General features: G+C 39.3%; 1 protein-coding gene across 2 annotated transcripts in view; it reads left to right on the forward strand.

The window, feature by feature from the left end:
- LOC127412442 (E3 ubiquitin-protein ligase TRIM8-like) overlaps window positions 1-13,691 on the forward strand; it is a 28,338-nt gene extending 14,647 nt beyond the window's left edge. For both annotated transcript variants that reach the window (XM_051648793.1, XM_051648794.1), the window contains 5 exons: window positions 4,200-4,295; window positions 7,180-7,413; window positions 9,849-9,880; window positions 9,977-10,092; window positions 10,906-13,691. In XM_051648793.1, coding sequence (XP_051504753.1) covers window positions 4,200-4,295; window positions 7,180-7,413; window positions 9,849-9,880; window positions 9,977-10,092; window positions 10,906-11,531 — 1,104 coding nt within the window. In that variant the 3' untranslated portion in view covers window positions 11,532-13,691. The remainder of the gene's footprint in view (window positions 1-4,199; window positions 4,296-7,179; window positions 7,414-9,848; window positions 9,881-9,976; window positions 10,093-10,905) is intronic.
- The last annotated feature ends 5,315 nt before the right edge of the window (window positions 13,692-19,006 follow it).

Genomic DNA, 19,006 nt, shown 5'->3' on the forward strand with positions numbered 1-19,006 from the left:
TGGTTATTTTTTCATTATTAAAAATAATAATTTTTGGGGATTTTCTCCCCTTTTCTCCCCAATTTCACATGCCCAATTCCCAATGCGCTCTAAGTCCTCGTGGTGGCATAGCGACTCGCCTCAATCCAGGTGGCGGAGGATGAATCTCAGTTGCCTCCGCATCTGAGACCGTCAATCTGCACGTCTTATCATGTGGCTTGTTGAGCGCTTTACTGCAGAGATGTAGCGCGTGTGAAGGCTTCACACTATTCTCCGCGGCATCCACGCTTGACTTCCCACGCTTCCCACCGAAAGCGAGAACCACATTATAGCGACCACGAGGAGGTTAACCCAACGTGACTCTACCCACCCTAGCAACCAGGCCAGTTGGTAGCTTAGGAAGCCTGACTGGAGTCACTCAGCATGCCCTGGATTCAAACTCGTGACTCCAGGTGTGGTAGTCAGTGTCTTTACTTGCTGAGCTACCCAGGCCCTATTTTTTTAATTATTGAGGTTTTAATTGGGCTACTTGTCCAGTCGGGCAAGTAAAATGTGCCCCTTAAAAATCCACTTGTCCCAGACAAGCGTCAGTGTCGAGCCCTGATAAGTTAATGATAAAACAGTTATCATTTTTCAGTGAACTAACCCTTTAACTGAGTGTTAGTTAGGCCTGCTTCTGATAGAATTAGTCTACTGACCTTTCTTAAACTTAACTGTTCTTGCTAGAAGATTTACATCTGTGTTTATGAATGAATACTGTGAAGAGCATGAAAGGTTTTCCATTTCCAAGTGAACTGTAAATCATCACTAAGCTTTCAGAGCAGTGTGCAGTTCACACATTTCACATATAACTGTAAGGATGCCTGACCTTTTGTATTTGCACTGAATGTACGTAGGTTGTTTTGAGTCACAGAACACACTTACAAACTGCAGAAATATATCAACTCTGTCCAGCATTTAGCTGTAAAATTCACACACGCCCCTCACACTACCCCACAGAAAAAAAAAAAAAGTAAAAAATACTGAGCTTGCATTTACTTCACCTTTAAAAGCTTAAAAAGTAATCAGCACACTTATCGTCACGCTCTGTATTTCTGCAATTAAATCACATATTTATCATAAAGACATTTAATTGTCTGTAGATTCTTTATATGATGCCTTCTGTGCTCAGAATAAAAAGAGATTGATAGATTGTACCTGCATATCAGCTTGTTTTGAAATAGGAAGCACTCACACAGATGGATGTATAGAATGTGTGGATACATTCATCTATATACCAACCATTTTAATGTATAAAAAACCTTTGATTAAAAATAGCTCTTGACTGCTGCTATGATACATGATTTACATAATTTTCTGAAACTTCCTGCTAGTATTATGCTAGAACCTTTGGCCATTGTTGAGCTGAAAATGTACAGTTTCCTGTACTCTCTTAGCTGTGAGTAATCAGTGACTAAATCTGATACCACTGCTAACATGGTGCTCAAAATGCCAGAATGTAAGACCAGAGCAGTGCTACACTCATCTGTTAAAAATTAACCTGGTATAAAACGTAGTGCGCTGCCTCACTGTCTACTGCTTACATAGGCATTTTTGAAAAGTCAATTTTAGTCTGACTAAAATAATTTTAGGTGACAAAAACATGTATCGAACTGTAACAGACCAAATTTAAATGAAATATTTAAATATTTAGAAAAATGTTGTATTGTAACTAATTACAATTATTTAAACATGTATCATACATTTTAAAGATTAGTATGTTTAATATATAAGATTAAACAACATGAGAAAACTGTCCTGAAATCATGAGCTCCTGAAATAAAAACATATAATGAATATGCTTGAGTATTAGCTACTTTTTAGAAGTGGATTATTTAAATAATTTTGTTCTAGATAAAAAAAAAAAGGCTAGTGCATTTTTAAAATATTGCATTATTATTTTTTCTCCATGTTTTCTTTAGCATTATGAAATTAAAAGCGTTTATCGTCGTTTATCGTTTATTTTTCATCTCATCCACGTTATTATCGATATACACTAGCATTATCATCAGTTATTTCATTGACTGACTGATCACAGTTTCTAAATTTTTATTTTGTGGATTTTTTTTTACCCTTTTTCACCCAATTTGGAATGCCCAATTCCTAGTTAGCTTTTAAGTCCTCGTGGTCACGTAGTGATTCGCCTCAATCCGGGTGGTGGAGGATGAATCCCAGTTGCCTCCGCGTCTGAGACCATCAACCTGGTATAAATCACGTGGCTTGTTGAACGCGTTACCGCGGAGACATAGCGCGTGTGGAGGCTTCACGCCATCCACCGCGGCATCCACGCTCAACTCACCACGCGCCACACCGAGAACGAACCACATTATAGCGACAACGAGGAGGTTACCCCATGTGACTCTACCCTCCCTAGCAACCGGGCCAATTTGGTTGCTTAGGAGACCTGGCTGGAGTCACTCAGCACGCCCTGGGAATCAAACTAGTGAACTAGCGAACTCCAGGGGTGGTAGCCAGCATTTTTTACCACTGAGCTACCCAGGCCCCTTAATTTTTATTTTTAATCATTAACCTCAAATGAAGATATAAAAGTGGATTTTATAGAGCAGAGATCACCCACTGTTGTGCGATCATTGTTAAAGTCCCTGTGAAGTGGAGTTCGATTTGACATATTTCCTACTGAAACAGGAAGTGGTACATCTGCATTGTACGAGGCTCCAGCCTCATCATAAGCAAAGACGGTGATGTGCTGTGTGCGTTTCACCCTGTCTACACCGGACACGAGCAGCGCGACAAAAGCAAATTGCTCCCATTATAGTCAATGATGCTGTCTACACTGTAGGTGTAAGTCGGGTTGCACCGACAGTAAACGCCCATTTTGTGCTACACTCGCTTGCGGTATTCCTGCCAACAAGACAAATAAATTATTTAGAACATTCGTTTCAACATGTCCAGTGTAAACGGCATCAAGCTATTGTGTTGCGATGCAACATTCGCTTGTGTCCAGTGTAGACGGTGAAAGGCACACAGCACATCACAGTCTTTGCTTATGACGAGGCTGGAGTCGTTGTGAAGTCCAATGCAGATGAAAGTGAAATAAGTGAGAAAAAGATAATACATCCATGTTTTGAATCACAGTACACTGACTCAAGCTGAACATTCCAAGAACATTACCCTCCACTGTGAGAACATAAGATGGCTGAAGGGTGATAACTATCAGTCAGAACTCACTTAAGCAATTCTTATTGGAAAATCTGCTTGGAATGACCCTACAGCAATCTTCCCTCATGTGGCCTATAAATGCAGGACCCTGCAGCAGTCTCCTGCACATTGCAGAGCAGGGTCTGGGATAACATGACAATCGATCAGTGACACTGGAAGAAGGCAGTCCAAACAAAGGAAGAGATAGTGAGCAAAATGAGGCCTTGCCCCATCTCCTTCCCTCTCCCTCCCTGCTTCAAATGTCCACACTTATTAATGCGCACACTTGTGCATACACAGTTGTGCATACACAGTGTGCTTTTTTTGTTGTCATGACAGCTGCATTCTCTCTTTGCAGTCAACCTATGGTATATATTGCATAGATGTTTATGTGATTAAAACTAAATAAGCTTGATTTAGCATCATCCTGTGGACTTTTGTGTGGATAGGTGCAATGTTCGTCTTTTAGGTATGTGAAACGGAGTATAAAAGGGATCATTAAAGCCTGAGCTCATTGTCAGGCTTTGATTTGGCTGAGGGATGGGGGAGCTTTGGGGTTAGTGGCTTCCTCTAAATCCAATTTAAAACCTGTCCAGACACCTAATAGGAGGCAGAATCAGATGGCAAAAGTGTGTGTGTGTGTGTGTGTGTGTCTGTCTGTCTGTCTGTCTGTCTGGCTGGCTGGCTGTGTGTGTGTGTGTGTGTGTGTTTAAGAGAGATTCTGATAAATTAGTCTCATTGCTGATATGTTTTGTTTTTCCTTATTTGCAGTAATAAGATTTCTCAAATTGGTTGTCATAGAGATGCTGAGACAGCCTGCAGGATGTTTGAGGTCATACTGAGGAGTAGATGCAGAATGCATTGTTTTTTGTTAGTTTGGGTTTGCATGTCACAGATTTTCCAAAAATATTTCACAGTTCAGATTGGCCTTGATACTCAAGTCTTTCTGTTTTGTTGGGCTTGACAGATCATAGATCTGTGGAAAAAAGGTTTGATTCCCATTCCCTTTTGTTTTCCTTCAGCATATGTTGATAAAGCAGCAGGACCGTATTGATGACCGGGTAAAAGACATTGAGGAGCAGCTGTATAAGTTGGAATCTGACAAACTACTGGTAGAGGTAAATACACATTCATACAAGCATGCACACACGTCTGTCTTTTTCTGTCTCTCTGTCAGACCTCCCCCCCCCCCCTCTTTTGCAACTAATGAATATGTAAGAGGTTTTTTTTGTTAGGACATTGGCAGCTCTGTGGCTGTCTCTCGTTTGGAAGGCTGCGTCTTCCGGAGGTTGTCGCATTTGTCGGCCGCATACGTCATCGAGGCTGTCTCGTTTCAGAAAAGCGAGTAGGACACTTCAAATGCAGCCTTCGAATGCGACATTCTTTCACGGGAATTTTGAGGATGCATGAGGTGTATCCTACGTGGGCACTCACAACCCACAATTCTTTGCTTCAACAGAAATGTCTAAAAAAAAATGATGCCAATTTGCCCGTAAATATGATGTTCAAACGCAAGGAATGTTAATTCCCAAGTTGAAGTACCTCAGTAGATGGGTGCAGAGTATATAATATGTATAATTATATTAATATATAATTAAAATAAAGTATTAGACTAAAAGTACACCTGTAAAATCTATTTTCTTTTCTCTTTACATCATTATAACTCTCCTAAAATGTACCTCATGCATTCCCTTCCAGAGGGACTTTGTTCCCTTCTAACTCAAAGCGCTCGCGCTTGTTAAAGAGTTGCGTGCTGTCATAGCAGCCGTGTTACGTTACGTTTGTCCTACGAAGGCAGTCTCGTTTAAACGAGATTTGTTTAAAGGAGGACGCTCAGTATACCTTAGCATGCAGCCTTCCAAACAAGACACCCTCTGTCACAGCCTTATAAAGACCTTTTCTCCTTGACTTCATTTTTTTTTTTTTTAAAGGGATAGTTCACCAAAAGATGACTTAACCCTCATCAAATTCCAAAACCATGACTTTCTTTCTTCCCAGGAATACAGGAGGAGATCCTTATTTTTTTTGTGAAAATTTTCACACAGCTCTACGTTATACAATGACAGATGATTGTAACCACATCTGTCCAACTCCAAAAATGACAAATAAACACCATAAAAGCATCATGTAGGGATGCACTAATGAAAAATGTGTGTGCTTAAATCCGATACCAATATCTGATTATTTAAACAACATCATCTGCCAAAACTAATACAATTAGTTTAGTGGTTCTGCTTTTTTATGTTACCTTGTTTCAAATGACTGATAATTAATTATACAACTATAACAATTCAAGGATGGGAAAGGAGGAAGCTGGGACTGGCTTGACAAACACGTAGACATTTATTTCTTAAACATAACATAAAACAACTTCACGTGTTGCTTCCCCGCAGACTTTCACTGCATTACTCTGTTTTCCATGTTTCATAGTAACTGGTCTCTGTTCTAAACAAAATAGTGAAACAAAAATAACATTAAAGGGGTCATGACATGCCTTTTTTTATTATTTTAAAATGTTCTTTGAGGTTCACTAGTACTATTAATAGAGTTCTTTCCACAAAAAAGAGTCATATATTTGTAAAACATGATTTTTTTCTATTTGTAAAACATGATTCATTCTGACCCTCTGTCAGAAACGCTTGGTTTTGGTGTTGCTTCTCCTTTAAGACTTGACAGTACACGCCCACTGTTATGATTGGCTCTCTACTCTTGACTGGCCTGCTCTCTTTACTTGCCATCTCACTGCTCACCACTACTGGGTGTGGCTACAGAAGTGATTAAATGTAAACCAGGCATTGATGTGGATGCGGTCAGATGCAAATGTTTACAACAATGTGACATCACAATGTAAAGGAAGTAGAGAATGAGTCGTTTTGGCAGCTTAGTGTCAACAAATGCTCTTTTTGCAGTGAGGAGGATGTTTTGAGTTGTGAAACTTACAGTATGTTTTTATAGTACAGTGACCTCTTATATGTCGAAAGATCACGTCATGACCCCTTAAAAATTCTTAACTCACATCTTCTGAATGATGAATCTTGTCCCTTTTTAGCTTTCCCTTTTTAACATACTCATCATATTGCTTTTATCGGTCGATACTGATGATTGGCTGATACATTGGTGCATCGCTAGTACCATAATGTAGTTTACTGTATATGACTCGTGTGCAATATGTAAGTCTTCTGAAGCCATGATAAGTTTGTGTGAGGAACAGATACAAATTAAGCTGCTTTTCACTAATAATCTTCCCCTTTGCCAAAGCTCTGAAATCTCATTCATGTTTTGTTCACATTACAATTGATGTCTTTAGACACGCTGCTCCAGGTTTGACAATATTGATACTAAACACCATTGTGTCTCCTATGTGTCATAACCAAATGTGACACACCAGTCTGAATATGCGGAATGGAAAATGGTATTTGAAAGTAGCAGCGGAGGGGAAGATTTTCCAGTGAATAACAATTTAAATGAAAGTGTTTTCTTCAAATGAAGCTTTTGTTTGGCTTCAGAAGACTTGGAATATAGCACACAAGGTATTTGAACTGCCTTTATGGTATTTTTATTTTTTTTTCCTTTTTGGAGTTTGACATTCATGGTTAATATGAACTGTCATTTTTGTGTTCCACTAAAAAAATAATAATAGTGAATCAGTAAAATAGTTCATTTTTTGGTGAACTATTCCTTTAAAGTAAAATGCATTAGAAAAAGTGTTATACTACAAAATAATGCTGTCAAGGAGAGGTCTGGTCTTTTTTTTTTTTCTTCGACTCTCCAAGCTTAGACAAAGCTTTTAAACCATCAAAACTCTGTTCAGTGGTCAGCGCTACAAACACTTCTCCAAATGCACATTGTTTTTGCTACCTTTTTGTTCATTTCCCTTACTATTCAGTATTTCTTCAGAGGATACCAGGATAGTATGAATGTATTTGTCAAGTGTTCATGAACATCAGGAACAGGTTAGTAATAGAAATTCATTGTGTTTTTGTGTGTTTGTTTGTTGTGCAGGATAAAGTACGGCAGCTGAAGGAGGAGGTGCGTGCGCAGTATCACAAAATGCACCAGCTCATAGAAGATGACCTGGGGAGAACTCTGGAAGTGCTGGATAAAGCACACTCAAAATACTGCCAGGAGAATTCTACCCAAACCCTACAGCTCAATGAACGCCGCCAGGAGGCCAAGAAACTGCTCAGCTCTGTCCAAGTTGTGTTTGACAAGGCAGAGAATATTAATATTATGAAGGTGAGGTACATTTATCTGAAATATTTCCTCTCTCACTACCACTTTTATTCTATAAATCGTACTGCACTCATACACTAATTCACATTGTATTGAATACAGTTATCTTCATTACAGATTAGATTGTCAGCAATTTGGCATGCACCCTTTTTGCTTTAACGAGTATGTTAACATGGGCAGTTATAATCGAGCTACTGTGGGTTTTTGTATATTCGAGCTATAGTCTTCATCTCTCTGTCCAAGTATACATGATGCTATGTGTAATCGAATAGCTTAAGGAAGGACATGAGCTAAGGAAGTGACGTAGATGGTTCCATTCGATTTTTTGCATTATAGTAGTGCGGCAAAGATGTCCGCTACAGCGAGACCCACACAACAGACACAACAACATGAACAACTTTACAGCCACTTGCATTTCTTACATTCTTGCCACGTTGATTTTGGTGAAGATCAGATATATGGTATCCGTTGTGCTTATGGTATGTGCGTATCTTCGCAGGCAGAATATGACGGAATTTGCTCCTGGATTGTTCTAACTATACGAGCTCTGCTTTGCTTCACTTAGCACCTTTTAATATATAAGAACATTGTCCTTATAAACACTGTGTGAAACATAATAATAAAGTTTAGACTGATGAGAGATGTCGTGAATAAATAGACAATTTAGAAAATATATGGTTTTGTCTATTCCTAGCGATCGCTGGTATTTTTATAGGTTTGTTGTCTGTATACTGTTCTGCATCTATCACTGAACCTGTCATTTGCTTCGGGCTGCATATTCAATAAATATCATACTTTCATTCTATGAATGGAATCCATATGAGATCAGTAAAAGAAGCTGTTATAACAACTAGATAAGTGGCTCCCAAGCCTGTTTGTGGAGGCCCCCCAACACTATACATTTTAGATATCTCCCTAATCAAACACACCTGATTCAACTCATTAGCTCATTGGAAGATACTCCACGACCTGAATTGGATGTGTTAGATAAGGGAGATAATGCTTCCAGGAACAGGGTTGGGAACCACTGATCTAGACATGCAGTAGATAATGTGTAATGTGTAATGTTTATACACTGCATTCATTGCACTAATGTTAGCATGATAACCTTGTCCATAGAATGCACCGGTTACCCTCTTTTATATTTTGTGATGGAATTTGTAAAAACAGTCCACAAAAGATCATGTAAAGAAAGACTGCAAAGTCTACTGCAAAGATGAGTGTTGGGTGATATGGGTGTTACTATGGCAGACAGATAAGAGGATTAATGAATGGGCAGAATACAGATGAAAGAATAATAATTAAAAGGCACATCAATGTTTCAAATGTGTGAATGGCTTACAGACTGCTGATCCATCCAAAAATTAAAATTTCTAGTGGTCGACATGATATAGGGTCCGTTCCATTCAGAAGTGTTCATCCTTAAGCTGTATTCCCTTCAAAGTCTTTATCAGTAACTGTTAGAGCTTTGGAGGGCTAAAAAGTGTGGAGCACAAAAATAAAGTTTATTCATTCATTTATTCAACACATTTGTGTTGTTGCTCTTTTTCTTCTCTGCTTTGGATTGCGTTCATGCTGGACAATCACATAATCTAGGTCTGTTTGTTTGATTTCGCAAAAACCGGATTGGTACGATTTCAGTTGGACCAAAGCATATAGTAAAAAAGACAGATTATTGCTTTAGTCCAGCTAGAATCAAATGTGCATGTAAACGCACTCATTACAGTGTGCTCTCAAGCTGGGATGGATGACAAAACCTGATGATCCATGTTATTCTAGCATGTCTTGAGAATGTGCTTGGTTGCTTCAATGGAAACAAGGACCTTTTGTACAAACGAGTCAACATGTTCAATGTCAAATTTGCTTACATTTGATTAGTGACCAAGAAATAGTGTAGGATTTAAAATATTTTACTTCATAATGTTTCTTTGTTTTGGTTGTTTGTTTGTTTTTTCTCTCAGAATCCTTAAACTTTATTTCCAGGTTTACATTAGATATTGAATCCCAGATTTTCAAGTCTCTGATTTTTTTAACCTCACTGTTTGCGCTTCAGTACATGGCATGCATTCGTCTTCCAACATCTTGCTTTAGAAAGTAATCTCCCCAATATAGCAGGCCAGTTTCATTCATGGTATACATCAGAAGTGTACCTAAAACAATGTACTTTCTTTACATGGTAAAAACACGGATGGAATTTTTTACAGTAAACCCAGGTTTTGTTTCTCTCACTCCCTCACTTTTGCTATAAATCTCCCTGCACTCACCCACGTACACTCATAAATGCTCAGTGTGAACATACCTGTGAGAAATACTTCCCCTCTGTTTGTGGCTCTTATCAGCAGTCAAATCTGCACTTCCAGATTTTTCCATGTTTACAGACAAAGTAGTAGTCAGGCAGCTTGTAGTAATTTTTTTTTCTGTTTTGTTTCACTTTATAGAACACAAAACCAGTGAAAATACTCATGGATAGGTAAGTCATTTATCAGCCAAGTTCATATTTTGTGTAAATCTGTAATCTAATACTAAACCACATTTATAAGTAAAATCTCAAATGGTGTTTTTACAGATCCCAATCATGCACAGGCAGCGTTTTGCCTCCTTATAAAGTGGGTCATCTTAATTCCAAAATATTCCTCTCTGAAGTTTCCAAAAAGGAAAAGAACTTGAAAAAATTACTGGAAGGTAAGTCCAGACGTAGCTCAGTAGTTCTCAACTAGTTAGCCATGCAAAATGGGTCACAGGTCTTTTACATGCACAGTTACAATAGAGTTACATACGTTTTTGTTTTGTCGAGCTACAGTCTTCATCTGTCTGTCCAAGTAGATGTGACGCAATGCGTAATCGAATATTTGAAAGAAGGACGACAAATACAGCAGGTTAAAAAACACGTTGCACGTCTTTCAGAGCATGCATGCACACAGTGGCGAGGCCAGTTGTGGTCCGATTAACATATATACATGCTGGACATAGCCGCGCAACAATCACATTATGTTGGTCTGTAAGTCTGACTTCGCAAAATACGGACTGTGTTTACATGACGTTTTAGAAAGATGAATTAACAATTTAATCTCACTGAAATTAAACCTTTAAAGTGCATGTAAACATACTAACAGACAGCAGGGATAATAAAATACTAAATGCAAATAATAAAATGCAGCTAACCAAATTATAATAAAATTATAAAAGGGAGAAAGCGCTTCCCTTGTCTTTTGTTGTTGTCAAAATAGACAGATGTTAACAAAGCCCTCATTCTCAAAAATGTAAAAAAACTAACAAAACTGTGCAAGGTAAAATAAATGTTACTAAATTGTTTGTTTTAAGGACATTTAGTTCACATTTGCATGAAGAACAATTTTGGTACTGTGTTGGGACATCCAAAGTGAAATCTGGGTCCTGAAGCGAAACCAACTGAGAATCACTGACTTACACTGAAACTTTTCTGTTTAACTTTTCTCAAACACATCTCTTTGTCTTTATTTGTTCCCTTGTTCCCAGCACCATTCAGTACTCCTGCACACTTACTCCAGAGCGTTTCTGTCCACCCCTCCAGTGTGAATAACTCTGGGGGTGAGAAACGCAAACACTCCATGGCCTTCCCTGAAAGCAGCACCAGCCTGCTGGACTCCTCTTCAGGCCCCATGAGTAAACAGCTGTTCCTGGGTCAAGGCTCCAGCTCCACAGATGGGCCCTCCTCCCAGCCACCCATGGCTCCTTGTAGCTCCACCCAGCACATTGTAGGCCTCAGTAGCAGTGGTGCTCAGTCGGTCCATCATTCCAACTCTGTTTTTACTCCTGCCGACTATCCCAATGCTAGCTCGTCCCAGCAGGCCATGCTGCCGCAATACGGTGGCCGTAAGATTCTTATGTGCACGATGGACAATTGCTACTGCTCTAGCGTACCCTCCATATCAAACCATCGTGGCCATGCTCCTTACCCACGTGCTAGATCTTTCCCTTGGACACAGGATTACTCCCACTCCCTGCCCTCCACACCCGCAATGTCCCAGCCCCTTCAGGGGCTCTCCATGCACGACTGGATCGACGCCTCACAGAGCCACAGGCACCCTGACTTCTATGGATTGTATGGGCAATCTTCAACTAAACCCTATGTCACCAGTTAACCTTCCACCGCTGTCTGATGGGCATATCTGGTTTATCTCAAATATTGCTTAAAATGTTAGCTTGCATATCTAGGAAGGAAATGGTGAGTTAAAGGAATAGTTTCCCCAAAAATGAAAATTGTGTCAACATTTTTTCACTGTCATGTCATTCCAAACTTGTATGACCTCCTGCATTCTGCGGAACACAAAAGGAGATATTTTACAAGCTGTTCTGTTTGCTGATTTCAATGCAATGGCAGTGAATAATGACTCACTTTAAAAAAATGGACACAAAAGCAGTCCATATGACTCACAAAAGGGGTTGTTAGGCTCAGTCACCATTCACTTTAATTGTATGGCATAAAGATGCAATGAAAGTGAATGGTGTCTGAGGCTAGCAATCTGCCCAACAACCCCTTTTGTGTTCCATGGACAAAAGATGAAAGTCGTACAGGTTTGGAAGAACTTGAGTAAATGATGAAAGAGATTTTTATTTTTGGGTGAACTATCCCTTTAACTCAATTTCTTTTTGCATTCTAATTTGCCTGTGGCTTAAAATCAGGCTTATTAACATCACAGTTGAAAGGAAAAGTATGGCACTTTGTCTCCTTTTTAATCATGCAATGCAAGCTTTATGGCTCTGAAACACAGATCTCTTCCAACTTAAGCATTACAAACCTGTCTATCCCTGTGTAAAGCAAGTTTAGGTAATCTTTCTTTGAGAAACATGGAGGCGGGACCCAGCAGAGTTTTTAAAATTACAAACAGATTTTAAATAATTGCAGAGGGTGCTGACCCAGAGCAGATAATGATCGCTTGTAAATGGAGTCAGTTTTAACTTCTTTCACTCCCCCTCTTCCTGCCTTTAGGGTATCTGGAATCTGGTTCAGTTTTATCATGTGGTAAAGAATCCTTTTACATTGCTATTAAACTTCTTAAAGTTTTATTAGTTGTAGACAGGGATTATAATTATTAAAAAGAGCGGTGTTTTTTGTTTTGTTTTTTTCTCCCCAATTTGGAATGCCCAATTCCCAATGCACTTTAATACTCGTGGCGGCGTAGTGACTCACCTCAATCTGGGTGGTGGAGGACGAATCTCAGTTGCCTCTGCGTCTAAGACCGTCAATCCACGCATCTTATCATGTGGCTTGTTGAGCGTGTTACCGCGGAGACAGCGCGTATGGAGGCTTCATGCTATTCTCTGCGGCATCCACGCACAACTCGCCATGCGCCCCACTGAGAGCGAGAACCACACATTATAGCGACCACGAGGAGGTTACCCCATGTGACTCTACCCTCCCTAGCAACCGGGCCAATTTGGTTGCTTAGGAGACCTGGCTGGAGTCACGAGTGATGGGTTTTAACATATTTTACCTCTGCTGCACCTTGAGTTTTTGGCTAAGGAACTGCACCACATTGACTGGGGACTCAGATTAGGGATTGATGTGTTACTTACATTCCTCAGAGGCCAGAGGATCTTGTTTTTTTCTGTTATGTTTACAATTATGTATTTTTTTTTATTATTATTCACAGTAGGTTGGACAAGATCAATACATAAACTCAATACAGGTTCAAGTCCTTTTGGGGGGTCTTCAGAGATCTCTTAAGGGGTTCCATTGACTTTCATGGGCTCTAATAGACTGCTCTGAAAATGTCCAGCTATTGCATTTGAAATACTTCTGGATTCTGCTTCCTGTCAGGTTATGTTACTTCCTGCATTCAAGCACATGTTAAGGATGTTCAGGATGATTGGTGTCTACACACCTGTCAGTCATATAATTGTGTAGATATACTTCCTGTTTGAGTCAGTGACCGAGAGGCCCAAAGGACTTCGTGGTCACTGCGCAACACTGATTGTCATGAACATGCTGAAAATCTTTCAACTTCCTCTTTGTTATTGTAGGCATGCAGGAAAGTCTTTCTGTGCACTCAGAACTCCAAGAGACTAAACTGAGTGAGTGTAATGAATGGACATTTTTTTTCCCACAGATTTTATACAAGGAAACCGAACTGGACTGCATACATTTGGAAATCAAGATAAATGTGCTTCAAAAAGAGTATTAAATGCTGGTTTCAACAGAAGTGTATACAATCTCTTTTGTAAATATTTTTTTGCAACAGACATGATGACTCTGCTTTAAAATTCATTTTAAAATGCCTTGAAATAAACAGCAAAATGTATAGGTGGTTACAGGAGCCCCATCTGTTTGATGTCCATGACCTTTCCCTGAAAAGACATTCAGTATGTTAACATGTGCAGTTACATTCGAGCCACAGGAGGTTTTTGCGTAGACAAGCTCTCTTTCTGAGCATGTGCACAACGTTGAGGCCAGTTAACATGAACATGCTGGACGAAGCCAAGCTACAATTGCATTGTCGTAAGTCCTACTTTGCAAAAATAAATTTCAGTTGGACTAAAGTGTTGACACTTAAAAAAAATATGAATTGTTTTATTCTGACTGAAAGTTGCAGATGGAATATTTTAAAAGCCCTTACAAAATTGAGAGTTCACTGCAAATTTGTGCAAACTTGCCACAAATTTGCCACAGATAATTTTCACATGCAAATGAATTGTCCATTGTTGCTAAAGGTTGCTGGAGATTCACCATTATCGGTGAAGAGCTGCAAACTTCTAGCAAACATTTGCGGCGAATCACAAGCTCATTTGCGTGAAAATAACGTGCTGCAAGTTTGCGGCTCGTTTAGATTTTTTGTAAGGAAGTTCATGTAAATGTATGGAGTGACAGGCAAATTTTGTGGGTTGATGTCATCAGTAAGCCCTTCGGTACACAAAGAAAGTGTTGTAAAGTGACATGGTCTCTTTTAGCTCTACTTCAATTTTTAAACGCGCTCCAAAAAAGTAATGACAATCTGCACGACTGACACATTACACAGTACTTTGTTATTGTGCAGAAAAAGCGCAGTTTGCCCTACCAGTGTACCTACTTTTAAAAAGCATCGTGTTCACGTGTACCGTTACAAACAGAGCATATTTTTATAGGCAGCTGCTTTTGCAGATCCAAAGAAATGCCATGTATCAAGACAAGCTGATAAAAAGACCAACTTAGATTAGAATGAATTTCCATGCTGGTCCAGTCTGGTTAATGGTGGTTTGTGCTGGTGGACCAGTATACACTTAATAATAAAGGTGCCAGGAAGAGCCATTTTTGGTTCCCTAAAGAACCTTTCAGTTAAAAATTTTTTCTTAATGCCATAAAGAAACTTTTCTGGTGCTGAAAAGAACTCTTCCCAAAGATTCATAAATAACCTCTAATGTTTGAATAGTTAAATTAATAAACAACAGTAAAATTAATTTACATCTCTAAGCTGAAGAAGTATTTGTGAGATTTGCACGTAAACTGTTTATTATTAAAACCTTGTATGCAAGTGGATGAAACTGTCATACAATCAATTCATAAAAATAATTCCAGTACATTGTATTTGTTATACTTTCTGCTTTTCGGCTAAAGGAAACATACACTCACTGAGCACTTTATTATGAACACTATACTAATACTGACTGGATAGGGCCTCCTTTTGCTCTCAAAACAGCCTCAATTGTTTGTGTCGGATTCCACAAGATGTTGGAAACTTTCCTTTGAGATTCTGGTCCATGTTGACATGATTGCATCAGGCAATTTCAGCAGATTTGTCCGCTGCACATTCATGCTGCAAATCTCCTGTTCTACCACATCTCAAATGTGTTCTATTGGATTCAGATCCAGTAACTTGAAAAGCCACACTGAAGAACAGGGAACTCATTGTCATGTTCATGAAACCAGTTTGAGACTACTTTTGCTTTGTGACATGGTGCATTATCATGCTGGAAGAAGCCATTAGAAGATGGGTCAATTGTGGCCATGAAGGGATGCACATAGTCAGCAACAATACTCAAATAGGCTGTGGCATTTAAGTGATGATTGATTGGTATTAACAGGCCCAAAGTGTGCCAAGAAAACATTCCCCACACCATTACACCAACACCACCAGCCTGGACTGTTGGCACAAGGCAGATTGGGTCCATAGATTCATGCTGTTGGCACCAAATGCTGACCCGACAATCTGTGTGCCTCAGTAGAGATCGAGATTCATCAGACCAGGCTATGTTTTTCCAGTCTTCAACTGCACAGTTTTGGTGAGCCTGTGTCCACTGCAGCCTCAGCTTTCTGTTCTTTGCTGATCAAAATGGAACCTGACATGGTCTTCTGCTGTTGTTGCACATCCATCTCAAGGTTCGATGTGTTGTGCATTCTGAGATGCTATTCTGCTCACTACAATTGTACAGAGTGGTTATCTGAGTTACAATAGCCTTTGTCAGCTCGAACCAGTCTGGCCATTCTCCAATGACCTCTCTCATCAACAAGGCATTTCCGTCTGCAGAACTGCCACTCACTGGATGTTTTTTTTTTTTTTTTTTTTTGCCACCAGAACTACTCAAACCAGCCTGTCTGGCACCAACAATCATGCCAGGGTCAAAATCACTGAGAACACATTTGTTTCCCCATTCTGATAGTGGATGTTAAGATTAACTGAAGCTCCTGACCCATATCTGAGTGATTTTATGTTTTGCACTGCTACCACAAGATTGGCTGAATAGATAATTGCATGAATAAGTAGGTGTACAGGTGTTCCTAATAAAGTGCTCAGTGAGTGTATTTTGCCACATCAGTCAAAAATAACCTTTTTTCCATAGATGTTTAAGGTTCTTCATGGAACCATACACCCAGACAAAGCACCATAAGAACCTTTATTTTTATGAGTGTAGCTGTGCTATTCACCAGAAAAGCTCAGCTGATAAAGCTTGTAGACCAGCATGGTCTACATGTGAGGCTGATTGACCAAGGTAGTCTTGCTGGTTAAGCTAGTTAAGTAGCATGGTGGGGACAACGGAACACCAGCATCCAAAACCAACATATGCTTGTATTTTCAGCAGGGGTAAACAGCCCATTAGTTATCTTTGGGTTGGATCATTTGCCTAGGACTCTTCTGGCAGTTGTTGATTATCAAAGCATGTTTGGAAGTTGTGTTGGAAGTAAAGTTAATCAGTATGAGGTAGTTCAGGAGTCTGCAACCTTTTTGACATGGAGCCCCCCGCCCTCAAAAAAAAAAAAAAGGTTTGTGTCCACTTGTGTAAATGTTTCTGTTTTTCATTTTCTATTTTAATTGTTTATTTTTCATTACAAATGATATTATCAGCATAACAGTTTGAGTGAAAAATGTGTGCAAAACCCACATGTGAAAAATCTTGCATGTGAATTTTCACAGAGAATCTTGTGAAGGTGCTTTAATGAAAGAAAACCTTCTGAACAAAATGAGATATCACCGTTAATGTCACAAATTTGCTTATTTGATTACTGATCACAAATTGTGTGGAATCTTAAATATTTCTTATACGATGTCATTGTAGTTATGTAATCACTAACATGCAAGCAAGAGAGGAGCAGGGTATTTTATTCATATGAAGTTTTTCGCACCTGCATTCCAAACTACATCTTGATGTAATCCTTCCTCATGATCACGCAGCGTGTTTTCATCAGCTGAATGGGAGACTAAACACTATTAAAGTGTGATGAGACCCAAAAAATGTATTTCCAGGTTTAATTTATATTTTGAATAGACTCAGATTTTTGAACCTCACGATGTGGTTTTACGTTTTCTCTTTTAATCATTTAATGTAATTTTGAATGTGACCATGGTTTAAGGAGGATATACCTGTATGCTGTGTTGGAAATCTTAAGGATTAATAGTGGTGTTTTCCTTATTACATCACGTGTTGTTCTGAAAGCAAAAAGACACAAATGAAACATGGAATGTAGACTGTCATCCGCCGCAGTCTAACTGAATTAAAGCGGGCGCGTTTACTTGTGTGATTAACCGACCCTGAAGCGCTGCCGGCTCGTGATGCACAAGTCTGTTGGGTATACTGCAGTCTCGTCACATTTTAGCTTTTTGTTTAGCCTCCCATTCAGCTTATGAAAACACGCTGTGTGATCATGAGGAAGGATTACATCAAGATGTAGATTGGAATGCATGTGCGGAATTTATATAAATAAAACAGTCTATCCCTCTCTCGCCGTTGCTGGCATTCCAGTGATTACCCCCCCCGCGTGCCAATGCTGGCACGCGTGCCATAGGTTGCCAACCTAGTTTAATAGTTTAATCATCTTTATTCAAGACGGCATTATGGGAAAGTGCTAAAGCTTAACAAAACTTGACTGAAAATATGTGGGTTTAAAAAGAAAAAAAGAAGAAAATTCTGTCTTAAATTACTTACTCTCATTGGAACACAATGGGAGATATTCACTTTCATTGCATTGTTGTTCCTTTCAATGAAAGTGAATTGTCCGACATCTTTTGTGTTCCACGGAAGAAAGAAATTTCATAGTGGTCTGGAACAACATGAGGGTGAGTGTATAATAACATATTTTTTTTTTTTTTTTTTGCCAAAATATACCTTTAATAAAGCAATCTAGGGGGTGGGGTATGCCAAACCTTTCCAGTTCTTCCTCATGGGTCAACCGGGGAAATGCACTCAGTCACATTTTTCCATTAAAGTATGGTGGGATGGGGCGCAGGACTGCCTGGAGTAGAAGGGGATGGGTGAAAGTGATTGGCTTGAAGAACAGCTCATCATTTATTTATAAAGTGTAATTTTCCAGCCCCTTTACTCCCAGAACCCCATACATTCACACTAACCACAAAAGCACAGACAAGCACAGTCAACATTTTGTTACCAATTAGCAATTTAACAAGACTCCACCCTCTTTTCCCTCCAGCTTGCTGTGGATGGACATGCCTTATGCTTTGTGAGCTCCACAACGGGTTTGTTTTTCTGAGCGTCCGTCCCATGATGCTAATCCAATCCCTTATGACTTTCTTTCTTCCGGGAAACACGAGGAAAAATTCTGAAGAAAGACTTTTTTTTCTCTATACAATGAAAGTGAATGGGGATTGAGGCTGTCAGTCCCTAATATTCTGTGAAACATATCCTTTTTGTGTTCCACAGAAGAAAGAAAGTCATGTGGGTTTGGAACAACATGAGGGTTGAAGAAATGTTATTTTTGGGTGAACAAGTCTTTTGTGAGAATGCCTGTCAGTGCCTTACATGCTCAATAATCTATTTACTATGCAGAATTAATATTTCTGCCATCCAGCACATTGCAACTCCAATCCCTAAAGCCAGGAAGGATAATCATAAATCCCTCTTAGGGCCTGTGAGCAGAGGCCTGGAGTAACAGTGTCAGGAAAGCTAAATGAGCCTGTGGATATTTCACAGGATGGAGCTGGGGGATCCTCTGTCACAAGACAATCAAGACAATGAATACACATTTCCATATATTTTTGTGCTAAGCTTAATGATATAACTTCTGAAACTAAATCAAATTGACACATTTTAAACACTGTTCCAAACAAACAATAAAAGGGTCATCCATCACTGTGAAACACACAGCAGGACAGATTTAAGGGGAAGCTGACAGGAAATGCTTTTAGTTTGT

The sequence above is a fragment of the Myxocyprinus asiaticus genome, chromosome 21, assembly GCF_019703515.2.
Source record: "Myxocyprinus asiaticus isolate MX2 ecotype Aquarium Trade chromosome 21, UBuf_Myxa_2, whole genome shotgun sequence".
NCBI lineage: Eukaryota > Metazoa > Chordata > Actinopteri > Cypriniformes > Catostomidae > Myxocyprinus > Myxocyprinus asiaticus.